The sequence below is a fragment of the Myotis daubentonii genome, chromosome 3, assembly GCF_963259705.1.
Source record: "Myotis daubentonii chromosome 3, mMyoDau2.1, whole genome shotgun sequence".
NCBI classification, from domain to species: Eukaryota; Metazoa; Chordata; class Mammalia; order Chiroptera; family Vespertilionidae; genus Myotis; species Myotis daubentonii.
Window position 1 is genome coordinate 187,946,023 of NC_081842.1, and position 18,563 is coordinate 187,964,585.

Consider the following 18,563-nt stretch of genomic DNA (forward strand, 5'->3'; position numbering starts at 1 on the left):
TAAGCCTCAAAAGGCATTCTTCTATCATGTGCAGTGAGTGAATGCCTGGTCATAACCATGAATCCCACGGAACACCTTGCATTGCATTTTCTGTATCACCCAGGCTGGAATGTAAGTTTCTGCTGCATTTTAGAAAGATTGCAAATTATGGGAGAAAAAGCAAGATCCTAGAAACAAACAGGTGCTCACCGCATTTGTTGAATGAATGAGTCAGCTCTAGACTACATGTATGATAAGCATTTATAGACACACATGTTTCCATGACTCTGCCCTGACAGTGACTCTGTATGTGGGTACCTACTCACCGTCTATAATACAAGCCTCCCAAAGACAGGAAGCCACAGCTGCTCCACAGTCCAGCCTGGAGGGAGCAATGTTCAGCGAGAGACCACAACTTGAGCTATCTTAGGCCCTACTCTTGGCAGAACTACTTCTCAGTGCCTGAGCCCAGTGGCTTCAGGTGAAGGTAGATGCCATTCTTGGAGCGCAGGACCAGCTGCAGCAATTTGATGGGTGGCTGCAAGGGGTCCACGGCGAACTCAAAGCGGAGCAAGCAGAGGGCCGCGACCACCTTCATCTCGTTCATGGCAAACTGCTGCCCAATGCAGTTCCTGCAGTGAGCACATAAAGAGGCATTGGGCCATGGAGTGTCTGGAGTGATGAACTCCAGTGTTCACAGGGCCCAACAAAAATCAATAACGATGTTTGTGTGAATCATTGGCTGGACTCAAGAAACAGAGCTTGGGAGCATAATAGGTCCAAGACTGAGGAGATCCACACTGGGGGTCTCTCTTGGAATGACTCACCCACCCCACCACCTGCTAGGGACATGAATATATTGATGGTAGGAAGAAGGTTCCTGGAACACAGCCAGCATTAGGATCACCCAGCATGGTTCCCCTCATCACAGAGTTCCCCAAAGTGATGCCTTGCCCACAACATCGTCCATCCTCCCCTCCCTAGTCCTGAGGACCTGGAAATTCTGGCATCTCCTTACCTTGGCCCAGCGGAGAAAGGCATGAAGGCAAAGGGGTGGTGTCCAGTCACATTCTCAGGGGAAAAGCGCAGGGGGTCAAAGACCTGAGGGGACAGGCCTTGCTTAAATAGCTGCCAGGTTCAAGGGCTGGGTGACCCCCACAGCCTCCCACCCCATTTGACCTCTGGGCCCAGAAATGAGGTACCTCAGGATCGGGCCACACTGCGCTGTTCCTATGGAGGGCATATATGTGCAGAGAAACCAGGCTGCCTGTGGGCAGAGTAGAGGGCAGGTGACCAGGTGGTCCTGGGACACCCAGGCCCACCTCCTCACAGGACCCAAATCCTCTCATATCTGCCTAACTAGGCGCCAGCCCCTGCCTCAGCTCTGCTAGTGACGGAAGGTTTATGACAACCCTCAGCACATCACCGTGCTTATGATCATCATCATACCTATTTCCTGTAGCACCAGCACTGAGCACAGCACCCAACACAGACTTTTGTGGAATGGAACAAAAAGGACTAACCCAACACAAACAGGACAGGCAAAGACTCTTACACACTTTCTGCTATGTGAATGGTGCCTCCTGAAGTTGTTGAAGGCACTACCTGCGTGGTGGTACATAACAACCCTGAAATTAATCCTGTAAGGAAGGTACTCTCCTCACAGCCATTTCACAGAGAAGGAAAAAGAGGCTTAGAGGTGGAGAAATTTGCTCATTATAAAGAGCCAGCATTGGACCCAGGCCAAACACAAAGCATGAGTTCTCCGCCATTGTTGTAAATAGTGAGCCAAAGGCACAGCAAGTGTCAGAGAAGCATCCTCAAGAACTCCAGTTCCAGCCCCAAATCCACACCATCTCACCTGCAGGGAGAGAGCGACCATCCACAAAGCTGACAGGCTTGCTCAGCTGGCGGTACACCTGGGGCACGGGCGGGTAGAGACGGAGGCTCTCCTTAATGCACATGGTCAAGTAGGTCATCTTGCCCAGATCATCCCTGCCGGCAACACAACCAGTCTTTTCTGGAGATGGGGAGCCACAGGGCCCTCTGGGAAGGCAGATTCCAGCCCCAACTGCCCCCCTCCACAACCATCACAACCCCAGGACTCAGAGGAACACAAGTGCACCAAGTGGTCAGGCCACACTGGACATGGGGTGGCCACTCAGACCCAGGGTTCTGACTCCACGTTTCTCTATCCCGCGCTCATCTTCACTGCTGGGAGGGGAAAGCCCAGGACCCTAGAGGTGTGTGTGCCCCCAGCCATCAAAGACAAGGTCACTCCTGTGTCTCTCAGAGCCCCACAGAAGCCACACAAGAGACAGTTGTTTGGGTTCTGCTTAGATTCCCTTCTGGAGCTGGAATGGAAAGGAACAGAAGCTAATATCCATTGGTTGAATGAAGTAATAAATGCATTAATAATGACAAGCTCAGATAAATACATATTTCTTTTCCCTTTTGCCAGTAAGAAGCTCAGACCCCACTGTGATGTCCAAATATAACTACTATGCAATACATCATTACATAACCCCTAGGTTTTGCCTCCAGTCCTCATTTTTTATTTGTGTTTTACTATTTTATTGAATAAGTATCCTTTGAGTTGCTTCAAGTTCTAGATGGAATAAAGAAAAATAAAATAAATATTTCAATTCCATGCCTCCAGCCTGTGTTCACCTTGTTTCCCAACCTAGAATGCCCAGCTCTCTCCCTTTGCAGGAGTTTCACCTCTCCTTAGAAAGTCAACTTAAGCCCCACCCCTTCTGATTTCTTTGCCTGTAACATGGGGCCACTCATTCTTTGGTTTTCTCTAGCTTTTTAGTTATGTGAGTTAGTTTCTCTAAAATGTCCAAGGACAGCAAATTGGATCCTCTTCCTCCTCTTCTAACCCACACCCTCAACAGCACCTGACATGTGGCTGGACACCCTGGAAGATTTCCAACAGCCAACCAATAAAAATAAGTAATGGAGACTTCATCCTCTAAATTTTAGACCCTGGAATTGTGTGTCTCCCTCAAATAAATCTAAACTTTCTCCCATCCGCTGAGCACTTTCTGCACCCCTGCCCAGTACGTAGTCCAGGTAATGACAAGAGGGGAGAAGGCAGGGAGAGAGGGATGTGGAGGCAGAGGTGTGAGAGGTTCCCAGAGAGCCTGCAGCAAAGAAAGGTCAGCATCACTAGTATTGAGTTAATGAGTTCAACTTGAACCAGGAGACAGAATAATTCAGTTTCTTATTGATGGAGTTTAGAAAACAGTATTTTCTCCTTCACCATAAAAGTCTGGAGGCTGCACATGACCATCCAAAGGCAGGTGAGAAGGGGTCAGCTCCCTTGGTTTTCCCAACTCTGTTCATCCTCAATTTGCACCTCTTTCTCTCCAGGAACCCAGAAAGGTAGTCAGGTTCTACCATCAGAATCAACACACAAGAAATTGGCCTCCTGTTGACCACCTTCTCTACATTACTCACATTGGAAAAGACCCTGCAGTTGGAGAAGGGGCTCCGGGGAGCATCCCTCCTTGCAGGTAACAGGACAGCTGCTGCTGCCTTCACCTGGTTTCCAGGGATGGCTCTGTGTCATCTGCGATGACATCAGACAGCACGGACACAGCCTGCAGCTGAGCAGGACAGACTGCGCTTCCCCGCAGACTCACTCACCACTGGAAGGAGTCCCTGTCTCCGAGGATCTCACGGACTTCCTCCCGACAGCGATGCTGGTGTTCTGGGTTTAGGGCCATGCAGTAGAGAAACCAGGAGATGCCACTGGTGGTGGTGTCATGACCTTCGAACATGAATGTGTCCACCTCCGCCCGGAGGTCTGCGTCTGACAGCTTGATCCCGTTTTCATCCTAAGTTAGGCATAATGAAGCCAACCAAGGCATGTGGGGTAGGGACCAAGAAGTACTCATAACAGCAGCTGTCAAATGAAGGTCTGAGGGAGGTTGTGAAAGCTGTGTTTCAGACTGAAAGTTAGAACCCTCCCCCAGATTTCTATCTGATCTCCCAAAATCATTTGGATGCATCCTATTCCAGGAAGCTTTTCCTGACCCTTCTGCTAGTGACCTGCAACCTTACCCAGCCTGGACTGTTGATTCTGCTCATTTGAAACACAGAATGCCACCCAACAGAGGAAGAGATCTTTGTCAACATCCTTCTTCACTAGACTGTAAGCATCTGGAGGGTAGTGCCAGGTCTTCCTCATCTTCTGCATCCCTGGCACAGTAACTAACCCATTGCAGGGCTCAGTGAATTTATGAAGTGAATAAATGAGTGAATGAATGAAGTCTAAGATTTTAAAATTCTAAGGTGCTGAGATTCTTCAGAGTCTTAGAAGTCTAGAATGGGTCTTTGGGCCTTCTGACATGTTACCCAGGGTCCCTGCCACTACATCTCTCCCCATTGCCACAGCCGGACACATCCTGCACCTCCCCACCTCTGAGCCTTTGCTGATGTGTGTCATGAGACTAGGAACAGATCATACTTGCTGGAGAAAGAAGAGGAAAATACTTAACACCCCCTGCAGCTGTCCAGTGATCCTTGTCCCAGGAGGATGGTCTGAAGACCCCTCTGGGACCAGTTCTCAGAAGGAGCTGGGCAACTGTACACTCACCCGAGCCCCCAGGAGAATGTCCAGGAAATCCAGGTGCCTCCGGTTCTGGATCTTCTTCTGTTCTTTCTCGTCTTGTAGGGCTGCCTTTCGTTCCCTGATGACTTGATCTGGGTCAGAAGTACAGGGTGTCACTGCTTGGGGTTCATCCTCTGCCCCCAGGGGAACAGAAGTCTGCATGAAAAACATCTCAGAGGGGCCCAGAGGAGCTAGCTTAGACCCTAGACTTCCTGTGGGCGGACCGTATGGGAAAGGCCCACCTGTGTGGTCATGGGCCACCTGGCAGGCCCTCAGGAAACGGCGGCCATGCGGAGTAAGCCAGTAGATGAAGTCGTTATGGTACTGTAAGGACGCTATGCGCTGCTGCATCAGCAGAGTGAGATCGCTGACTGCCAGGTAGTAGTTATGGTCCCTGCACAGCAGAAGAAGTGGGGGGGGGGGGGAGCACTTAGATACTGACCCACAGTAGAGTCCCGGCTGCCCCATTCCAGGCATCTAGCCCCAGCTACAGTGCTTTCTCCCTTACTCTCCCTGCCATTAAGCCTCCCCATTAAAGCTTGAATGTGTCTTCCCTGGGGCAAGACCCTGTCTCCTCTCAGACCAGGACCCAAGAGTCCTGCCAACTCGCCCCTCTGAGCTGGCCTGAGTTGAGACTATGGACAGCTCCAAGTGCCCTCTGACCTGTGGCCCAGGCCGCTGTTTCCTTTGCCAAAGGTGCACTTCATGAGTGAGTCCAGCGCCATGTGGCCCACATCACTGAAGATGTCAAAGCTCTTGTCCTTACGAGCCTTTTCCTCCCACTTGTCCTGGAACCCAGAGAAGGGAAGTAATGTGAGGGCCAGCAAGCTTCATGTCCCATCCCTGCCCTCCAGGACCCTGCTGGCATGTGAGGGTGGGGCAGGTAGGGCTTCAGGCTCACAGGGCAGGACTAGGAGGCAGGCCTTGAACAGCACACAGACGCATAGACACTTTTCTCCCTGTCAGAGCAGCCATTATATAAGGAAATTGAAGAGCCAAGAAAGAGGTGGTGAGCTGCCCAGCACAGTGAGTGTGTAAATCAGGCCAGCAATGATGCTGGGGGAGGAGTTTTCTAAAGGGGAAAGACTACCCTGAATAGCCTCTAGGGATTATCCAGCCCTGAGATGCTGAGCCTGACCCGGAACACTGGCATGCTTTTAGAAATGATTTGTCAATGGTGTTGCTTTAGGCAGTTGTGGTAGAAAGAGAATGAGGAGACACTTTTTAGATATAAATGGATGTCCTCATATTCCCAAATATAGGCACCCCCTCCTGCTACAGTAGGAGCCTTGTCAGGTCCCACAGAGGCCCTTTGGTGTGGGAGAAATGGCTGGGTCTCCTGGTGGAGACAGGGGCCAGCAATGCCTGGCCACAGGGAGCTCCACACCTAGTGAGCAGCCAGCAGAGAAAAGGAGTCGGCATAACAAGGTTTGGCACTGCTCCGGCAGGAAGGACCTCAGTGCCTCAGCAATTCTCCTCGCTGCTCTCCTCCAGGGGAAATTGGGGTGGGGAGGGGCTGGCCAACAGCACAGCCTCCTAGAGCTTGGCATGTGGAGCTCACCAGCATGGTGTGTGTGGAGTCGGCAAACACCTTCACATAGGGCTTCAGCACATCATAATGGAAGCCAGGTGTGAGCAGTTTGCGGTGCTGGAACCACGTGGGCCCATCCAGGACCAGCAGGCCTTTCCCTGGGGAAGGGATGGGAGAGGGAGGGCTTGTCAGTGCACACCATCCCACCCCATCTCTGGCAGCCTGGGGCCAAGCTGACCCCACCTCACCCACCCCAGTCCTCCCCACCCAGCCTCATCTCCTGAGCCAGCTCTGCCTTCCAGCCACGCAGCCTCTAGTAACACCAGCTATGGGCCCACCACCATACCTTTTTTCAAGCCCTTACCCTGGCCAGCGCCATCTGTAATATCTCCTAGGATCAACTCTAGTGCCACCCTCTCCTGAGTGCTGTTCCTTACATTCAGATTTTCCAGATCCCTTGCCCTGTCTTTCCAGGGGAGAAGACACCCAGAAGGAGAAGGTACCTGGCCCTACTTCCCTGACTACCCAGGAACTCTCCTGCCTCCTCCCTGTCTTCTCCTCACTGAGCAGATGAGGTTAGGAACTGCACATGGGACCAGGTGGTCCAGTGGATGAATAACTGACTGAGTGGGAACCGGGCAGGGAAGGATCCTGGTCACCCAGCACCAAGGGCAGGGAAGGTAACCACTTACCAATCCACTGGAGGAAATAGTTATACACATCTGGGGCCTTCGGGTCTGTAGGAGACAGAGAAGATTAGGTAAAGCCAAAACTGGGAGATTCCTAAAAGAGGCTTATTGGTAAGCAGGATGTGAACTTCATCTGCCCAGATTTAGGGCGCAGACCCAGGACTCCTTCCCATATGGTGTCTTTGGTCTCAGGAAGTACCCCCTTCTTCCAAGAATGCTCACCCCCTCGGCTGTACACAGCTTTGGCGTAGTCAGGCTCATAGATGTTCAGGAAGCCAAGAAACTGTCCAAACCAGAGTGGGTGGGCGTATGGGAACTGATGAGCCCAGGATACCACCTTGTCCAGGCTCCCTGTCTGCTGTATCTGTAATGATGACAGAAGGCCAGGCTGTTCAGACACCTGACATTACTAGCCATGCCCCAAGTCCCTGAGCCTGCCCTCTCCTAGCCTGTCACTCAGGCCTATCGATCTCTGGGCCCAGGTGCCTCTCCAGACCCAGAGCCACTGCTTTAAGTCCAAGCCACCTACTTGCACCTGGGTTAGCTCAACAACCCTAAATTGGCCAACCTGCCTCCACCTGGTGCCACCACCCCTCTATCTAAACTGTAGCCAAAAAGGGATTTTTTTTCAGCATTGAAGCTTTTCATTAGAAAGATAATACCAGCTTGCTGTGCAAGAGGGAAACCACCTTAATTCCAGCCCTGTTAAATCACTTGACACATTTTTTGTTGAGGACCAAGTATGTGCGGGGCATTGTTTAGACATCTCAAGGGAAAGAGGCAGACATGGTCCTGCCCTTTCATCCTATGGGGAAAACTGATAAGAAACAAGTAAACAGTTAAGCGGAATGATTCAGACAATAGTAAGTGCTAAGAAGGAAGTAAACACTGTGCTACACAAGAGACTAATAGGGAGATCTGCTTGGATAAGAGTGATCCAGATGGCCTCTTTGGAGATGACATTTAAGGTGAAACTCAAAGGATGATAAGGAGTTGGCCATGGTGAAGAGTAAGGGAAGAGCATTCCAGGCCGAGGGAACAAGTACAGAGGCTCTGGGGTGGGAAAAAGTATGGTGTCTTCCAACAGCTGCCTCATGTGGGACAGTGACTTAAGATGAGGTTGGAAAGACCATTCAGAGCGTGGTGTGTGCTCTCTGGGAGTTTCTCTAACCACACCTACTCACACAGAGGTGTTTATGTAAAAATGGAGTATCCAATAAACACTTTTCCAAACCTGCCCTTTTTTTCATTTAATGTATCTTGTCCTTCTTTTCAAACTAGTGCAATTTACTGTCCCTCAATATTTTTCACAATTACATAGTATTCCACTATGAGAATGTATCATTATGTATTTACCCATTTTTCCTATTTTGAGAGGGTCTTTCAGATCCTTCAGAAGCCTGGCCATGGGTCTCAGAATAAAGTGTGAGCTTCATTATTTGTGAGGAGGCATAGCTAATCTTTATTAAGCACTTGCTGTGTGCCAGGCCTTCTTCCACACACCTTGCATCTTGACCTCATCCAATGCTTACAAGTCGCCCTAGTTGGTTTTGCTCAGTGGCAAGAGCATCGGCCTGCATGTGGACTGAAGAGTCAAGAGCACATGCCTGTGTTGCAGGCTCGATCCCCAGTAGGGGGCGTGCAGGAGGCAGCCAATCAATGATTCTCTCTCATCATTGATGTTTCTATCTCTCTCTGAAATCAATAAAAATATTTTTTAAAAAAAAACAAGTCTATGAAGCCCCATGTTAGGGAAGAGGAGCCTAAGGTATAGAGATCTGAGGTTGCTTGCCAAGGACCGCACAGCTTATAAGGGAGTGGGGATTTGAATCAGGAAAGTTGACTCCCTGGCCAGCAAACTTCCGAGCTTGACAGACCTGAGTTTGAATATGGATTTCCCCTACTTTTAAAATATATATATATATATATATATATATATATATATATATATATATATATATATATATATATATTTGATTTTTTACAGAGAGTAAGGGAGGGGGATAGAGAGTAAGAAACATCGATGAGATAGAAACATCGATCAACTGCCTCCTGCACACTCCCCACTGGGTATGTGCCTGCAACCAAGGTACATGCCCTTGACCGGAATCGAACCTGGGATCCTTGAGTCTGCAGGCCGATGCTCTATCTACTGAGCCAAACCGGTTAGGGCTCCCCTACTTTTTAATGTATGTGAATTTGGGCAAGTTTTTTAGGCTCTCTGAATCTTGCTCTCCTCATCTGTAAAATGGGGATGACAATACTTAGCTTATAGGACTGCTTTGACATTAGTGAAATCATGCAGGTGCCTGTGTTATTGGATGAGGTCGTGTGACATTCAAGGACCTAGAGCTGGATCCTGCACAAGGTGAGCCCTTGACAAGTAGTTCCCTCCTCTTCATGCCTACTTTTCCCCAAGCCTCCTCCCTGCATCTCCTGACACATCCTACTCCCAAATGCCCACAACTGGAGAATGTGCTCTGAACATGCCCTAAGATATTTCCACCTTTGGATAAAGGCTTAACCAAACCTTATCCCCTGTCAAACAGAAAACTGACGTTGGCTTACATTCTGCAACTCTGTCCCCCTGCACACTTGGTACCTGTGGGCCACAATTTGAGCCATGGATTCTCAGCAGCGTCAGTTGTGATTTGGGGGGCTGTTGCTTTGGGGTGGTGGCGGGGCCTATGTCCCACTTGGGGGAAGCCTAGTGTTGCTTTGTGGGGACCAGGTCCATGGTTCTGTTTGTCTGTGAGCGGCATGGCAGCTCCAGCATTGAGCACCTGCCTCCTGGTGGTCAGTGCATGTCATAGAAACCAGTCAGAAGGTGAGAAGGACACTTAGCATATTAGCCTTTTATACTAGACTAGAGGCCCAGGAACCCGACTTGCTTTATAGCCAGGTGCAAACATTTCACACTTTAACCAAATGTCTGTGAAGCACTTTCCTGTGCCTCATCTCATTTGATCCTCACAGAAGTCCTGGAGTAGGTAGAGAGGAGATTCGGTGGAATCCTATTTTCCTTTCATTAGCTAGGATATGGAGATTTAGAAAGTTAGAAACTTAACCCAACTGAAAAGAAGTAAGAGATGGTGGACCTTGAAAATTACTTCAGGTCTTCTCACTGCACAGAATATAGTCAAACACTGCTGCAGTTAAATATTTTACCCTTTGTTCTCCCTGCGTGATCTACAATAATAATCTGCTTCATGTTGATATTTACTGCTGTGTTGCTGACAATTACCTGAAAGAGAAGTTGGAGTGCTTCACTGGGCTGGAAAAAGTTTAGCTACATCAGAAAGCAGATCTAATTAAGCAAGTTTAATCTATATATATAAAAGGCTAAGTTGACTCGTGCATGTGCAATACATATAAAATTCTCACTGGCGCCAATCGCACACATGTGTTTCGATCTGTCATTGTCGATCATGAATTTGGTTGACACTTCTATTATAGAGAAAGGGTGAATAGCGATATTAAAATATTTCTTCTAATTAAATTCCTTTCAATGTGCATGAATTCATACACTGGCCACTAGTAATATTATAATTGGCCATCATTGAGCATTTAATCCTGCTCTACAAATTTTTTCATTTAATCCTCAGAAAACTTTACAAGATAGACACTGTCATAATTCCCACTTTATAGATGAGGAAAAAAAGCTTGGTCACATGGCAAGGTAGCAATGGAACTGGGGTTCACAACCAAGACCCCTGACTCCACTCTGGCTGTGAGTTTCCCACATGCAGAGATACATCTCCAGGTGACATCTCCAGGTCACCAAGGGCCTCACCCCAGGGCCTTGGAAATAGTACATACTTGATAAAGTGCGTGTTGAGTGAATTAAGTAAATAAAGGAAATGAAGAAAAAGTAAGGCAGGAAAGGCGGGGAGAGAGCACACCAAGCATCTGACTAATGTAAACACTGGCCAAAGTCAGTTACACTCCTGAGGCACCAGCCCAAAGTCTTGCTCAATGAGGACAGGCAGTTTGGCAAACAGCTGCAGATTTTTATTTGTTTTTCCCAGCCAGCCCTAAGCTGCCTGCTCTGGCTAATGTCCAGATTTGCCACTCATTTCTGCATTCTATCTCTTAACATAGGAAATGAAAGGGAACAGAAATGAATTAAGTATCTCCTATATGTCAGGTATTATGTGAGTGAATTCATAGATTGTCTCGTGCAGAATGGGTAATTACTCCCATTTTACAGATGAGAAAACTAAGGTGCAGAGATGTGAACTGACTTGTCCATTTCTTGTAGGTTAGTGCTGCTCTAACTCACATGAGAGCCCCTACAGCAAGCATTTCAAACTCACTGCCCACAGGCTACATGTGGCCCACAATGAATATTTTTGCGGCCCAGCCAATGTAACGGTATATAAGAAATGCTTTAATAAAAATTTCATAACTTAATTTTTACAATGCCTGTTATACATAACTACAGGCCCGGTGCATGAAATTCGTGCACTGGGGGGGCAGGGTGTCCCTCAGCCCAGTCTGCACCCTCTCCAATCTGGGACCCCTCGGGGGATGTCCAACTGCCAGTTTAGGGATTGGGCCTACACCAGCAGTCGGACATCCCTCTCACAATCCGGGACTGCTAGCTTCCAACCGCTTGTCTGCCTGTCTGCCTGATTGCCCCTAACCGCTTCTGCCTGCCAGCCTGATGACCCCCTAACCACTCCCCTGCCAGCCTGATCGATGCCTAACTGCTGCCCTACCAGCCCGATCGCCCCCAACTGCCCTCCCCTGCCGGCCCGGTTCCCCCCAACTACCCTCTCCTGCCAGCCCGGTCCCCTGCAACTGCCCTCCCCTGCTGACCTGGTCACCTCTGCCCTCCCCTGAAGTCCTGGTTGCCCCCAACTGCCCTCCCCTGCTGGCCCGGTCACCCCAAACTGCCCTCCCCTGCTGACCTGATCACCCACAACTGCCCTCTTCTGCAGCCATCTTGTGCAAGGGTATGATGGTCAATTTGCATATTACTTCTTTATTATATAGGATTATTAATAATGATACATCATTCGCTAATGACTGATTACTATAATCATGTTGCATTTATTTCCCTTAGCGCCTTACACGCAAGTGCACCATTTCTCCCCACTAATACTATTAGCGAGTATTTCAGCCACTGATTGCCACATCATTAGTCTTGTACTGACTTGTTTGGTGTGCGCAACAGAAAATATTTCACTTTCAGAGACCAAGGAAAATAGGTTTATTTGTGTTATGCTTGTTAATTTGTGCAGTTATTTAGTGTCTGGTAAGTTAATGTTCAAGAAAAAATATTAATTTTTATTAAAATGTTCTATTATTTTGTGTTAACGATTACTCATTTATTTCAGCCCTTTGTATTCAGCATGTCTTTATCGAAATAAACCTACGTTTCTATGAAAATTAAAGCTTTTGGTTTTTTTGCGGCCCACATAAACTTAATCCTTGTTTATTTATCCCGTGTTAGCCTTTGAGTTTGACATGCTTGCTCTACATTGTCTTCTGCACATTGAAGTCTGTCAGAGCTGTGGTGTTCAGTGGCATAAGCTGTGCACCTCATAGTCCTAGGGGCTCTTCTCCTTTCAAGCCCACTGCAGAGTCCAGTGTAATCTCCCCATAGATCTTCTCACTCATTGCTTCTGAATTTACCATCATGAGTTTAACTGGGGCGGGTGGGGGTGTAAGAGTTTTCAGTCCCCTTGTGCACACAATGTCAAAAAGTTTATCACTACATCATCTCCATCTACCAGTAACAGGGAACTCTGGTGTTCCCAACCCCTTTTCTGCCTCCTTCCTCCTGTGTCTCTCTTATTTTTCCATCTGACCTCCTCAGTTTTCCTTACCAATTTACTTTCTGATCACCCTGACTGCTCCCCTTCTCTTCATCCCTCCCAGGTTCAGAGAACTCAAGTGGACAGGGGCAGGGAGAGGCTTAAGTCACAAAGAAGCCAGACTCACAGGATCTCAGGGGTGGAAGGAGCCCTAGGTTGATCTGGTTCATCTCAGTTCCACTCCTTCCCACATCAGCCATGGGTGTGCCCCTCTGTAGCATCTCCACCAGGGTCAGGAGACCCTGACCTCATGCTGACCATGTCCACAGCTTGAACCAGCCCTCTGGCTCCCCATGCCCAGCTTTCTCCTATGTACTCCCGATTGCCTCAGAAATCTGGTAGGGCTGAGGATAGCTCTTGACCCCACTACTGGAGCTGCATCCCCATCAAAAGGGCTAGGGTGTCCTTTCTCAGAGGGTGGGATGAGACAGGGCACACCTAGCCAGCTTCTCTAAGTTACACAACTGGTCACCTGCCCTCTGTTCTGTCCATAGGCAGCCTGGTCTCTCTGCACATCTATGCCCTCCATAGGTACAGCACAGTGTGACCCAACGCTGTGGTACCTTATTCCTGGGCCCAGAGGTGAATTGGGGTAGATGGATGTGGGAGTCACCCACCCTCTGGACCTGGCAAGTTTTTAAGTAAGGCCTGACCATTCAGGTCTTTGATCCCCTGCACAGTTCTCTGAGAATGTGACTGAATGCCACCCCTTCGCCTTCATGCCCTTCTCTGCTGGGCCCAGGTAAGGAGAGGACCAACATCTCCATGCAGTCTTAGGAGAGTGCCTTTCCTGGGTTGAGAGCTGGAATTCCTTTTCCCAACCCCAACATGCAGGTCAGATTTGTGGGTCCCTCCCAAGATCCCTAACTTTAGGCCAATAATATGGCTGAGCATCTGTTATGTACAAAGCCCTCCCTGAGCCCCAGGGTGGAATGAACAGGATCCTAGAAGAACAGGACATAACCCCACCTCAAGGGGACACATTCTGGAGAGAACCAAGATGGCGGCATAGGTTAACGCCGGAGTTTGCTGCTTTGAACAACTACTTCAAAAGTGAAACCAAAAAACGGAAGGGACATCACCCAAAACCACAGGGGCGCTGGCTGAGTGGAAGTCCTACAACTAGGAGGAAAGAGAAACGCATACGGACACTCAGAGGAGGCGCAGTGCTGAAGTCAAATTCTGAGGTGCGGAGTGCGCGGAGCGGGCTGGCGGCGGAGGGCGCGGTTGTTGTTTTCAATCGGGAGGGAGTCGCAGACTCTGAGCTCCAGATCCGGGCGAGTATTTAGGGACCCAGACTCAGGCGGAAGAAGTGGGACTGTCTGGCTTCGGTCAGAGCGAGTGCAGCTTTCTCTCCCAGCTTTGCAGCGGGTGCTGGGACTCAGAGGCAGAGCCCCTTGGGACAGGACTGAGAGCCGCCATAACTGCTCTCTCCGGCCCACACTGTTGATCCTGTTCGACCCGCCCTGCCCAAGCCCTGCACAGAGGCATTTGCCGGATAGCCTCAGGCAAAGGCTAGATTAGCACCTCCCTAGAGGACAGAAGTTCTCTCACCGCTGACACAGCTGAATCTCATAGCCACTTGGCCTGGAGGTCAAACCCTCCCTGGAATTAGCTACAGCAATCAAGATTTATCTATAAGACTACGAACAAAGACCACTAGGGGGTGCACCAAGGAAGCATAACAAAATGCGGAGACAAAGAAACAGGACAAAATTGTCAATGGAAGAAATAGAGTTCAGAACCACACTTTTAAGGTCTCTCAAGAAGTGTTTAGAAGCTGCGGATAAACTTAATGAGCTCTACACGAAAACTAATAAGACCCTCGATCTTATATTGGGGAACCAAATAGAAATTAAGCACACATGGACTGAAATAATGAATATTATACAGACGCCCGACAGCAGACCAGAGGAGCGCAAGAATCAAGTCAATGATTTGAAATGCGAGGAAGCAAAAAACATCCAACCGGAAAAGCAAAATGAAAAAAGAATCCAAAAATGCGAGGATAGTGTAAGGAGCCTCTGGGACAGCTTCAAGCGTACCAACATCAGAATTATAGGGGTGCGAGAAGATGAGAGAGAGCAAGATATTGAAAACCTATTTGAAGAAATAATGACAGAAAACTTCCCCCACCTGGTGAAAGAAATGGACTTACAGGTCCAAGAAGCGCGGAGAACCCCAAACAAAAGGAATCCAAAGAGGACCACACCAAGACACATCATAATTAAAATGCCAAGAGCAAAAGATAAAGAGAGAATCTTAAAAACAGCAAGAGAAAGAAACTCAGTTACCTACAAGGGAATACCCATACGACTGTCAGCTGATTTCTCAACAGAAACTTTGCAGGCCAGAAGGGAGTGGCAAGAAATATTCAAAGTGATGAATACCAAGAACCTACAACCAAGATTACTTTATCCAGCAAAGCTATCATTCAGAATTGAAGGTCAGATAAAGAGCTTCACAGATAAGGAAAAGCTAAAGGAGTTCATCACCACCAAACCAGGATTATATGAAATGCTGAAAGGTATCCTTTAAGAAGAGGAAGAGGAAGAAAAAGGTAAAGATACAAATTATGAACAACAAATATGCATCTATCAACAAGTGAATCTAAGAATCAAGTGAATAAATAATCTGATGAACAGAATAAACTGTTGATTATAATAGAATCAGGGACATAGAAAGGGAATGGACTGACTATTCTTGGGGGGGAAAGGGGTGTGGGAGATGTGGGAAGAGACTGGACAAAAATCGTGCACCTATGGATGAGGACAGTGGGTGGGGAGTGAGGGCGGAGGGTAGGGTGGGAACTGGGAGGAGGGGAGTTATGGGGGGGAAAAAAAGGAACAAATGTAATAATATGAACAATAAAGATTTAATTAAAAAAAAAAAAAAAAAAGGGGACACATTCTGAGAATTGAGGATGATAGGTAGATGCTTCCAGACCTCAGGACTATAACTGAAGAACAGAAGGTAGAAGTTAGTTCCAACAGATAGCTCTTCCCTGCCCCAGGCCCTTCCTTTCATTACTAGTCCTCCTCCTCCCTTCCTACTCCCACCATCACTAGGTCTAGGAATCAAACCTAGACCTGATTTTTATGACCTGATTATGTGTTGAATGAAAAGGCAGGAATCTAGGGTCCAGCCTTGACTCAATTTCTGAACTACTACATGGACATAGGTAAATTCCTTGCCCTTTATGAAGCTCAATTTTCTACTTTTTACATTATGAAAAATTATCCCTCCCCTCCCATTTCTTAAGATCCAGTGTGGATCCAACCAGACCAGAGGTGCCAAGTCCCAGGAGAATGCAGAGGAGTTAGGTGTGCCATGGTTCCCCAGGAAACCTTAATAGGGCTAGAGAACAACCACCCCTCTCTGCCCTTCCTGGTGCCAGGACCTTTCACATATTTGTGTTAGGGTCAAGAAGCCAGAACTAAGCCATGTTCCAGGCCTTCTACGCACTCTCAAGTTGGGTCATGGGGGGATTTGGGGAGAAGAGACAGCCAGGTCTGATATAGGGGTAGGAGAGCAAGGTCCCTTTTCTAGAAAACCAGCTTGATAGAGCAAGAGGAAGTAGAGGGGATGTGAGAGAAAAGGGATTGAAGGTCTCCCAAATGCCTCTCAGACCACCATTAGGGTTAGACCGCAATCTTCCCATTACCTCCTTCTGTACTTAGCAAAGCCTCTCCCAACCCCTCCTGGTTCCTCCACTTGTCTTCTCCATCACTCTTTCTCCTCTGTAGACACCCCTCCCTACTCTCCAACATTCACTGTTCATTCAGTGACGCCTCCTCTGAGCCAGGCTTTGTGCTAGACCCAGAGGGTACAGGGATTAATCAGACCAGATCTCCATCCTTTAGGGGTCACAGTCTAGTGGGGACGATGAGCGAATAAACAGGAGATGACAACCCAATGAGACAAGTGCTGAGATACAGAGCATGGGCTGATGCAAACTCCTGGTTAGGCACCCTACCCAGCCTGGGGCAGGGGACGCTCTAGTGTCAATTTTCCCCTCTATAGACAGTAAGCTTCTTGAGAGCAGGGCCTGGGTCTGATTCATCTCCCTGATGCATCCTTTCCTTTCTGGGTGTCTCCAAGGTGCATTTAGATTACTAGGCCATCCTGGGAGAGGAGTTATTTGTAGGGACAAAAAAAATAAGCCTGGGCAATCCTCACTTAAAAGTCAAGTTCATTCCCAGCATCAACCATAGAGGAGAGGCAATTCCCCAGACTGAGAATGGGGGAAGGTACGCAGGAAGTAGAAGAAGTAACTACGCCTCTCTCTGAGTCTTAAACTCTGGCATCTATACCTGGGCTCCCAAACCCAGCTGCAGAGCAAAACACTCATGAAGGTTTTTAAACTGAGGCTGGTACTTGCAATATGCTAATTAGGATCTCCAGGGACTGGGAGCCAAGGAATCTACTTCTCCCAGTTGATTCCAATGCAGGTGTTCCTTGCCCTGTGTTCAAAAAACCTCTGGTCTACTTCCCCATCGAGGTAGGGAGCTAAGGGGTGTTCCTGACAATGAGTGTTAAGGTGGTCTCCCCACCCTTAGGTAACTGGGGAGGACAAGTCATGATCTGAACCCAGGAAGATGCCACAGCTCCTGAACCAGCCTCTAGGCGTGGCCAGGAGAACCCCACCTTTGTGGGCACCAATGGCTAGATGCCCTGGGAGGTCTCTCAGGTAATAGCACTCACCTTTGCCTTCACTTTAATTTTCTGCCTTAAAAATTGAAATATTTACACTGCACAGAACAAAAAGGACACTCGCTAAGCTTTAAATGAGATTGCCTAATTTTATGACTATCCAGGGTTTTTGCACTGATACCATAAACAAGCCCTTATCAGAGAGCTCTGTCTGAACCTTGGGCCTCAGAATGATGGAAAGGAGTCTGTGGCCTGCCTGGTCCTCAATTTTAAAGTGCCCCCACTGGAGTGACTCAGCAGTTGAGCATCGGCCTATGAATCAGGAGGTCACTGTTCAATTCCGGGTCAGGGCACATGCCCAGGTTGCCAGGTCAATCTCCAGAGGGGGGCATGCAGGAGGCAGCTGATCAATGATTCTCTCTCATCACTGATGTTTCTATCTTTCTCTCGCTCTTCCTCTCCCTCTCTGAAATCAATAAAAATATATATTTTTTAAAAAGTGCCCCCGCCCAGGCCAGCTCAGAAGGCAGGATTGAGGTGGAGATCCTGAATGGGAAATTGAGGTGGGAAAGCTGAATGGGAACCATGGCTCGCTCCCAGGATATCATTTCCCTGCCCAATTAGGTCTCCCTCCATAGCCCCCAGGAGATTGGACTGGATTCTCTAAAGGAAAAGAGGCCATTTTCTTTCTCTACTCCTCCCTCCTCATATCCCCCACGTACCTCGAGGGCATGCCCAAAGAGCCAGTGGGTGGGGGGCCCTGGGAAGCTGCCCATCGCCTTGGCCAAGAACTGTCGCCGCACCAACAGACGAATGAACTTGAGGAGACCTAAGACCAAGATCAGTGCCAAAGCCCACAGGCCCAGGCGGGAAAGGCTCAGGGAGAGCAAGGCAGGCACCATGGCTGGAGTTGCAGCCACCAGTCTCCTCCCACTGCCCTCGGGTTCCTTTATACTCTAGACCCAGGCACTTTGCCAGTTCCTCCCACAGCCCTGCCAATAGCAGCCCAGAATGGGCAGAGCTTCATAAGGCAGAGACAGCAGCCCCAAAAGTTACAGACAACAGCAGAGACAGTCTGCCTAGCTGACTAGTTCCAAAGGGCTGGAGAGAAAACAGACGGTGGGTTCCAAAGAGATCAGACAATGGTTATCCTGCCTTGGTTCCTTGGAGGAGCAAACAGAAGGCAATGCTTTCTATAATCATTGGCATAACGACTGCCTATAAGCACCTTGTTGTTTCAGGTGCTTTCTACACACTATCTCATTTAACCC

The 18,563-nt window shown here is 48.5% G+C and overlaps 1 protein-coding gene across 1 annotated transcript; it reads right to left on the bottom strand.

The window, feature by feature from the left end:
- Positions 1–226: 226 nt before the first annotated feature.
- On the bottom strand, positions 227–18,228 carry LOC132231122 (cytochrome P450 4B1). The gene is made up of 12 exons (XM_059689680.1): positions 18,015–18,228; positions 7,040–7,181; positions 6,821–6,865; positions 6,159–6,286; positions 5,261–5,385; positions 4,840–4,991; positions 4,583–4,689; positions 3,631–3,821; positions 1,841–1,974; positions 1,182–1,246; positions 998–1,080; positions 227–611 (listed from the first exon to the last, which is right to left on the bottom strand). The coding sequence occupies exons 1-12, from the start codon at positions 18,192–18,194 to the stop codon at positions 428–430; spliced, it is 1,536 nt and encodes a 511-aa protein (XP_059545663.1). The 5' UTR covers positions 18,195–18,228; the 3' UTR covers positions 227–427.
- Positions 18,229–18,563: the final 335 nt, after the last annotated feature.

What these genes read in the sequence shown, in the direction of transcription:
- LOC132231122 (XM_059689680.1), bottom strand. Translation starts at nt 18,194, where the DNA reads ATGGTGCCTGCCTTGCTCTCCCTGAGCCTTTCCCGCCTGGGCCTGTGG. An exon ending in CTATTTCCTCCAGTGGATTG is followed by an intron (nt 6,287 to 6,820) that starts GTAAGTGGTTAC and finishes TCCCTTCCCCAG; the next exon opens with GGAAAGGCCTGCTGGTCCTG. An exon ending in ACTCCACACACACCATGCTG is followed by an intron (nt 5,386 to 6,158) that starts GTGAGCTCCACA and finishes TCTGGGTTCCAG; the next exon opens with GACAAGTGGGAGGAAAAGGC.